Consider the following 8,674-nt stretch of genomic DNA (forward strand, 5'->3'; position numbering starts at 1 on the left):
GCTGTGTAGATGTGGTCCCTAGGGATGTATTTAGTGGTGGACTTGGCAGTGCTAGGTTAATGGTTGGAGTTGATCATCTTAAAGGTCTTTTCCAACATGAGCAATTCAATAAAGGCACAGTTTGCTGCCTCTCCTCCTGCACCCACCGGTGGGCTCTGGTGTCAATAGGGCCCCGTTTGTGCCGGCGGGAGGGCGAGGGGTGCCCTGCGTTTCGGGAGGCAGACACTAGGCGTCCTGGCGCTGGGTTTCACAAGGCTTCATGACCTTTCCAGCACAGCAACGTGCCCTGGGGAGGATTGTTTCATACAAAACAGACCTTTGGATAGGCTTTTCATTTCCTTCACAGCCAAGCACAAAGGAACAGCAAGTCCTCGCTCCTAATAAAATGACAACAGTCAGCGACGCAGATGGGCTGGCTGTCCGTGGTGAGCCAAGCCACGTCCCCCACCCACGCCGTTCCTGAGGTCCTGCAAAAGGGGCTTACACCCCTATAGCTCCCTTCTGCTTCATCTCGTACCCCAAACTTCCTCACAGGCAGGAGACCCTGCCTGAGGGTTGACTTTTTACACTCCCTTGAGAGGAAACAGCTCTGTGCTCGGAGCGGGTGCGCCCTGGTAGTCAGCGCCCCGTGAATCCTTATCTGGGAGCGTGGTTAATTGAGAGGTGCCAATCACACCTCCGGCCCCACTCAGAGCGGTACTCTCGGGCACCTGCACAGCACAAGTGTGGGCAGGGAGCGGGCAGGGAGCCAGGGTGCAGCCACTCGTGGTGCGGAGGGGCAGGGCTGCAGAGCGTGGGGGGTGCGAGGGGTGCGAGGGGTGCAGGGCTGCGAGATGCGAAGGGTGTGGGGGTGCAAAGGGTGAACGGGGTGCGGGTTGCAAGGGGTGCAGGAAGGGCGGAGGAATTGCATGGGGTGTAGGGGTGCGGGGCCCCGCCCTGGGACCCCAGGGGGCTGTACCCCGGGCGGTGCCTCCAGCTGCGGGCGGGGCCGCACATCTGGGCGGGGCGGCCGCGCAGTGACTCCGGCGGGGCCGGCGCGGAGCATCCCACAGCCGATGCGAGCGGCGCCCCGAGCCGAGCCGAGACCATGCCCAAGTGCCCCCGCTGCCAGAAGGAGGTCTACTTCGGTAAGGGCTTCCTGCTCCCTCCCCGGCCGCCTCCACCCCGCGGGGACCGCAGGGCTGTCGGGCTGCTTAAGCCGGGGTGCCCCGATGCTGCACCCCACCGGGCTTTGGGTCCTCGGGGTGTCCCGGTGCTGCATACCCCTGTGCTGTGGGTCCCCCGGGCACCCTGGTGCTTACAGGTCCCTGTGCACCCCAGTGCCGCGGGTCCTGGGTTGCCCTGACGTTGTGCACCCCAGCAATGCAAATTCTTGGGGTGCTCCAAAGTTGTGCACCCCTGTGCTGTGGGTCCCCGGGGTTCCCTGGGTAGGTGACCCTGTAAATCCACCCAAGGAGGTGCCTCGCTGCAGGGTGTGGGCTGCAGTGGGTACCCCCAGCCTGCAGACGGGGCCACGGCGCAGCACGGAAGCTCAGCCCTGTTTCCCTCCCAGCATCGCCCGCAGCCCCGTGCTGGGCCAGCCCTGAAGGTTGCTCAGTTTGGAGCCCAAAGGCCTGCTGCTTTGAAAGCCTGGGCAGGCGAGAAAGCACCTTCCCCAGGGCGAATCCTGCCCTCGGGCATGTTCCTGGGTCAGTGGGTTGCCCACATGTTGTCCTGCATGGTTTAGCACAGCAAAATGGCAGCCCTGGGGTGTTATTTTTAAGCCACCGTTGCAAGCTGGCCACAAGCCTTGTTGGGCTGTTGTCTGCTCTGGGCTTCAGGGAGATGTCCTTCCTCTGAGCCAGAGTGCTGAAGCTCCAAGTTCCTGCTCCTTTTGGTGCTGTGGTCCCGCTGTCCTGCCCAAGGATATTTGGGAGGGTTTGAGCCTCTCGCCCTGCTGGCAGCAGCAGCTGGAACAGCCAGGCTCCATCTGCCAGACCTCCCCGCTTCCCTGCTTTAGCTGAACTTGAGGGTGTTCACTGGGGGCAGCTTATATGCACTCCCTGCTTTTTAATTTACTAGAGATGAGAGATCTGGGACCCGAGTGCCGTCACTGACTTCTGCTCTCTCTGCCTTATTATCTGCTCTGCTTGTGTGTGCGCCCCAACTTCTACTGCTGCTCTGCCAAAGAAATGGGGGGCTCAAACTCAGGGGCTGCTCTCCCTGCCAAACAGCCGTGTCTGTTAGTGATGCCCACCCTGAGGACATGTGCTGGGTCTGGCATGGGTGCTGCCTGGAGGGCTGCTGGGGACGTGGCTCCTGTGGTTGGGGAACATCTCTGCCTAAACTTGAACTCACTGCTTGTAGCCAGGCTTTGAGGTGCAGTTTTGGCACAATACAGTTCATGGCTCCCTCCTGCAGCCAAGGGTCCTGTGGCACCTCATTTACCCACGTGGCTTGATCCCAGGAGCTACCAAGGTGCTGGTGTCAGTGTCTGCCTTTCTCGTGTCCCTGTGGGTCTGCTTCAATGCCAGTCGAGGCAATCTGGGTTTGCTGTGCCCGCAGGTGCGGCCGCGGAGGCGTCGGGACGGAGCCATTTGACCAAGGAGGGGTTTGGCCCTGTGCTTATCAGGCTGCTCTTGTGAAACCGTCTCTGTTGATGCAGAGGCTGAGGAGGGTTCAAAAGCTGCTGGAAGGACCAAGCTTGCTGCCTGATTTCCGTCCCTGGAGATAAGGAGTGCTGGCAGAGGAGGCAGAGCAAGCCCTGCTTCGGGGCACCCCGTGGCTCTCAGAGCCCGGCGGTCCTGCTCGGGCATGCCTTGGCTTGCTTTTGGCCAAATCCTGTCTGTAGAGAGCAGGGGGGAGGAGGTGATGATGCCAAGAGGACTGGGGATGGGGTTTGCGGAGCCAGCGCCAGCTTTCCAGGGGAATCTCGCCTGAGTGGCCAAGAGCCAGGGGGGCCCCCGCTGCAGTGAGCCCGGGCAGAGCTCCTGCCCAAGTGTTGGTGCAAATGCTTGTGCGAGGGGTGGGGAGGCTGAGCTCCTTCCAGAAACCCTGTGACGGGAGGGCCCGTCCGCGGGCCAGGCTCGGGCTCCTGGGGCTGCCCTGGGGGGGACACTGTGGCCCCCGCCGGGCTGCAGGCACAGGAGGCTCTTTGTGCTGCTGGGGGATGGCAGCGGGGCTGCCTCGTGACATTTGGGCACTGCCCCCGCTCCCACCTCTGCAGCTGCCAGCTTGCTCTTTGCATAAGCTGTTGTGGGCATATTTGGACTCCAAAGAAGAGGTGCTTCAGGCTGCTCGGAGTCCCCTGGGGCATGCGCTGCCAGCAGCGGCTCGGTCTTCTCCTTTGGCAGGCATGGGGAGAGGGCTCGGACCTGGCTCTGACGGGGTTCCTGTGGAAGGCTCTGCTTTATCACTTAATAAATCCCCAGGAGCGCAGCTGCCAATATGAAGAGCACATGTATCTGCAGAAAATACCCTCCTCCCCCGCCGTGCCACAATTAAAAGCCACCCTGTGTTCCTCCCTCTCTCCGTAAACACGTCCTGGCTCCAGCAAACGGCATGTTGTCCCCTCCACAGCTGCCTGAGCCCCGGCCAAGCTCCAGCCCTGCTCTGGTGTGCCATGGTGTGTGCAGAATCGGGGCTGTGGCCAGAGTGCTGGTGGTCCGAGGGGACTGGTTTGTGTTGGCAGGCTCTGGCGATGGCTTTGCCTCCCCGGTCCTCGCCAGCATCCCCCCTTTGCCCCTGCCAACTCTAGTGATCGCTTGGGCTCCAGCTGGCTGGGGAGAAATTCATCCCCTTGCAGGCTGATGTTGGAAGTGGGGAGGTCCCCGAATCTTTGGAAGATGGATAGAAGTCAGTCCTCCCGCTTGGATGCAGCGATGTTCACACTGGGCATAGCACTCCTGGTTTGGATCTGGGCACCTGGATGTGCATGGCAATGTATGTGCACAGCGAGCGCTTGGGTTTGAAACGTGGTGCCCTCTGTCCTGGACAAATCGTCTTGAGAAAATACCCCAAAATGTCCTCCCTAGGTTTGATGACAGGGATGCCAACCTGTCAAAACCGACTTGTTGCGCCTGTTCGGTGCCTCAACTAACCCATCTCCTCTCCATGGCAGCCGAGAAGGTGACTTCTCTGGGGAAGGACTGGCACCGGCCCTGCTTGAGATGCGAGAAGTGTAACAAGACCCTGACGTCTGGAGGCCATGCAGAGGTGAGTTTTGCTGCCCAGGAGGTCCCTGTCCCCCGCACCTAGGGGCTGCAGGAGGGGTGGGATGGGCTGAAGGGCGGTCGGGGCTGATGCTCTTTCTCTCTCCCTGCAGCACGACGGCAAGCCATACTGCAACCACCCCTGCTATGCCGCCTTGTTCGGGCCCAAAGGTAGGGTCGCTGTGGCTGGGGTTGTGGAGGGAGGGGAAGGGGGCTCGGGGCTCCCGTTGCTGGCTGAGGTGCATCCTTCGGTGCGCTCGCCGTCCCGCGGCGATGCTGACCCCTCTCTGGCTCTCTTCCAGGATTTGGCCGGGGAGGAGCCGAGAGCCACACATTCAAGTAAACTTCAGGTTGGTGCCTCCCTTCGGAGCTCCCCTCCTGCCTCCAGCTGCGTGGGTTGGCCGGGGCTGTTCCCCAGCTAAGGGAAGCGGGGAAGGCAGGCATGCCCCGGCGTCTCTCCGGGCTGGCTGTGACTCCCAACCCTCGCACCGGTGCTCGGGAGCAACCTGCTGGGTGCCAGCTCTTCCTCCCTGCCAGCCCCAAGCGACCTTCAGCACCCGCTTAGCTCCGGCAGCAGATGCCAAAGGCTTTTGCTTTGTGGCCCGTCGGCAAAGCCGGGCTCCGTCCCGAAGCACCATTGTCCCTGGGACGTCTCTGCTCTCAGCCCAGCCTGACTTCATCTGCCCCTCTCTTCCGTCCCTCTCCAGGTCTGACGGCCAGGGTTCCCAGCACAGACTGAAGACGGCACAAACGCACCGCGACAGACATGCATTTTTGTTTTTAATTCACTCTGTACTAGGCTAGCACATTAAAAGCAATAAGTAATTGGGGCTGGGACTGGTGCAGAGAGGGGCTCCGCTCCAGATGGAGTGGTGCTGGGGTGGGGGTGTGGAGACACCCTGCCAGAGGGGAAATTCGGCCGATATCACTGAAGGCCGCCTGGAGAGGAGACCGCACCCTTCCAGCCAAAACCCAGCCCTGCTTCTGGCATCCAGCTCTTGTGGCTGGGCCTACAGTTGTATTCTCAGTCTTTAATAAACCCAGACCGAAAGATGCTTCCCCCATGTAGCCGCTGTGCTCTCTGTTAACGGGGGTCCTGCGGGACTCACTTGCAAAGCGCTTGCCGCTTGCTTAAGGACCCGACGTGGCCTCTGGATTGAGCCCCGTGCCGTGCGATGGCTCCACGTGCTTTCGCTCCCGGTGTGCGTGGGGTCCTGCCCTTGGCTGCCCACCCCAGGGGCTGCCTGACCGTGCTCCGAGGGAAGGGGTGGTGGGCGTCGTGCCGGTGCTTGTCCGGGGTCGGGGTCTCCCTGGGCTCGGGGGTGAGGTCCTACCCCACTCACCGCTTCACTGGCTCTGTGTCGCGACATTTGCGGAAGTCTAGAGCATGGCGGCTCCCACTGCGAGCCAACTCTTGTTGCCGGCGGCTGTCCCGGAGTTAAAGCAGAGGCGTGCAGTGCTGCTGGCCGAGGGGCTGAGACTGCTGACCCAGGGTCTCTGCAGCACTCAACGTGCCCCTGGCAGTGCGTGCTGTGCTGGAAAGCCGTGCCCGTGGGCAGCCCCCAGCTCCTTGCTCCTGGATCTGAGATGGCACTTTGCAGCCAAACTGGCACTTTGGGACAGGGAGGTGTCTTGACTGTCACGTCAGGAAAACCTGGTATTTGCTGCTTTCGCTCTCGGCAGCCATACGAAAAGGCCAAATACGGTGGAGGTTACCGGCGAGGCAGAGCCAGCCCGCCTCGGTAGGGAAAGCAAAGGTGCAGCGTTATGCAATGAGAGCTGGCTCGCAAGTGTTTTGCTCTTTTGTGTTTCAACCTCTGCCGCACTGGAAGTACAGAACTGGCAGATGTAACAGATGTCAACCTGAGGGATGTTTCTAAAATGGTTTCTTAATCTTGACTTTCCCTAACCTGAGCCACCCCATTTACATATTCAGAGATACTGGGATATTTTTGTCTACAGTTTATGCATGCATTTCCTTAGAGACTGCTCCATGTCTTACTGTCACGCCAGCCTTCCTGGGGCTTGGCCAAAACCTTCAAGGGTCAGAGGTACATGTCTAATGTCAAAATCTTCGGTGTCAAAGCAGCCTGATCTGATAAGCATCTTAAAACTTGGTGCCAAAAGGCTCTGCACCCACCAAGCATGCTTCAGTGCGACAAACTCGACCGGCCGGCGCTGCCTCTCCTCCCACCCGGTTAGCACAACAGACGCAGATGTTTGTGTCAAAGGCAGACCCCGGCTATTGCTTTTCGGCCACCACCAAGCCTCCCAGCCAGCCAGGGCTCCAAGGGCCCCCTGCTCTCCCACTCCCACCGCTGCCCTTGCCAGCGGCTTCCCAGGCACGCCAGCACCCACGGCTCCCAGCCAGCGAGACACTGTCATGCTTTGCACTGCTGCTGGCACCCAGCCGGCCCCTGGGGCAATGAGGACGTGGCTTTCCTCTGCAAACTGGGCTTCAAAGCAAACCAGTGATATAATCTCAGCAGCCTTGAGCGTGACAGTGAGATAGCGTTTACCCTCAGCATTAAAAATAATGGCAAACCCAAGCTTCGTCATCCTCTGGGCTTGCATAAGTGTGTCCAGCTGGGAAAGAGACCCGTCAATTTGGCTTCTGGTCTTTCCCAATAAGGCCCTGCACCAAAACTTTTCAAAAGCAGATAATTTCAGGTGCAAGAGGCCAGAAGGGATGAGCAGGGTACTAGCAAGAGGTATGGAAAAATAAGGGGCGAGGCTGGGGCGATGCAGCCCTCCAGCTGAAAGCCCTTTCCGTGGGCAGTGGCTGCAGCTGGGGCAGGCGGCGGTGCGTGGCTGTTCACAGTGTGCTGCCCAGGGCTGCCTTGTGCTTCCGTCCCTGCCGCCGATTTGCGGTGTAGGTGTGGTGGCTGAGGACGGCTCTCCCTGCCCTGGGTGCATGGAGGCATGTAGGAACCGTGCAAGATGTGTGCAGCCTCAGGGAACCCACAAAGAAGCTAAACCCGATCCTGCCGCTGCCTCGCTCTGTGCTGCATGTGTGGGGGGTTTAAAAACTGGGGGGTCCCTCAAGCAAGCTCTGGGGATAAGCTCTTGGGTATTGATTCCTTCCTGAGTGTTCTATTTCTCTGCCCGCCCTGCAATAGGCACTCCCACTGAGATGGCGTTTAGCCCCAGGACTTGCTGCCAGGATACTCCCCTCCGAGCGCTGTGCTTGTACAAGTCACGCTCTCTGCCTGCTCCAGCCTTGAGGCTGGGCAGTTCAGGCACGGGTCACATCTGCAAGGAGCCTTGGTCAAAGAAAATACATGATAAATTGATTTTTTAAAACTCGCTTCAGTCTATAGAGAGGAAATAGAAACAGCTGTATGGTGTTTGGATAGGAAATCCTCGCCCGAGCCAGGCGTTCCCCTCCGATGTGCAGCGAGGCTCGGCAGCGGCCGGCGCGCCAGGGAGGTGTGCTGTCAGCAGACACAATCTTTTCTCCACTGAACAGTAAATCTCCGTGGCCTGGAGTGTGAGCTGCGCAGACAGACAGCAGCGTGGCTTCCAGCGCAGCTCGTCTGCGACGCTGTCGGCTGTGAGCCCCGGTGGGAGCTGGGGACAGGCTGGGACGGTCCCGTCCCTCACAGTGCGGTGATGCCCCAGCTATGCTGCTCCTGCAACAGGGGAGATGGTGAGAGCAGGATGCTCAGGGCAAATCCCTGCTCTTTTTGGGGAGCAGCCGAGGGATGGTGGCTCGGTGTGACCTACCGGCTGCTCCCACTGCTTGAGGCAGAGAGCAGACCCTCGGGAGATGGCTGGCAGCCCCCACATCCCGTCTGGTCACCAGCCAGCAGCCATGGGGATATCCCTTCCTTTGCAGATGGGGTCAGAACACAACCCGAGCCCCGAGGTGCCTGTCGGGACAACAAAAGGTGTCGGGCGATCTCCAGCCTGGTGATGCCGAGCACAAAAATCCCCTCCTTCGGTGACCTGAAACACCACCGTTGCTGACCCTGGAGGAAGGGGCTGTGCTTCCTCTGCCATTATTTCGGAAGCTTGGGCTGAGATCAGTAAAGTTTGCGGATTGCAGAGTGATAGTTGCTATAAACATTTAATCACTGTGACAAAAAAACAACAAACACCATCACCCGTTCCTCTGGCAGCTGGGTGCGGGCGAGCCCCAACGCCCTGGGTAGGGAAGCAGAAGAGGTTTTGGCAAAGGACAGGAAACAGGACGGGCTCAGAAACTAAACTGCTGCTGCTCCCCACCCTTTCCGTATGGAAGAAAAAAGGAGACGGGGGGCAGAAAGGGAGTTGGGGGGTCCTTCAGCTGATCTGTAAGAGATGGGGGTGTTGTTTCAGCCCCCAGTGAAGGCAGAGTGCAGGCAGGGGGGGCTGGTGGGGGTTGCCTGGCCCTGCATCTTCCTCCCAGCACAGATGGAACAGACCTTAATCCGAAGCAGGGCACAGATGTGTCCCTGAGCCTGCAGCTGGCAAGGGGGGCGACAGGCTGGAAGCCTTACAGC

General features: G+C 59.9%; 1 protein-coding gene across 1 annotated transcript; it reads left to right on the top strand.

Moving 5' to 3' along the window:
* The first annotated feature begins 968 nt into the window (after positions 1 to 968).
* On the top strand, positions 969 to 5,246 carry CRIP1 (cysteine rich protein 1). The gene is made up of 5 exons (XM_054834187.1): positions 969 to 1,127; positions 4,100 to 4,194; positions 4,304 to 4,361; positions 4,493 to 4,540; positions 4,898 to 5,246. Exons 1-4 carry the CDS (start codon positions 1,088 to 1,090, stop codon positions 4,531 to 4,533), a joined length of 234 nt encoding a protein of 77 aa, XP_054690162.1. The 5' UTR covers positions 969 to 1,087; the 3' UTR covers positions 4,534 to 4,540; positions 4,898 to 5,246.
* Positions 5,247 to 8,674: the final 3,428 nt, after the last annotated feature.

The sequence above is a fragment of the Grus americana genome, chromosome 8 (assembly GCF_028858705.1).
Source record: "Grus americana isolate bGruAme1 chromosome 8, bGruAme1.mat, whole genome shotgun sequence".
Classification (NCBI taxonomy): domain Eukaryota; kingdom Metazoa; phylum Chordata; class Aves; order Gruiformes; family Gruidae; genus Grus; species Grus americana.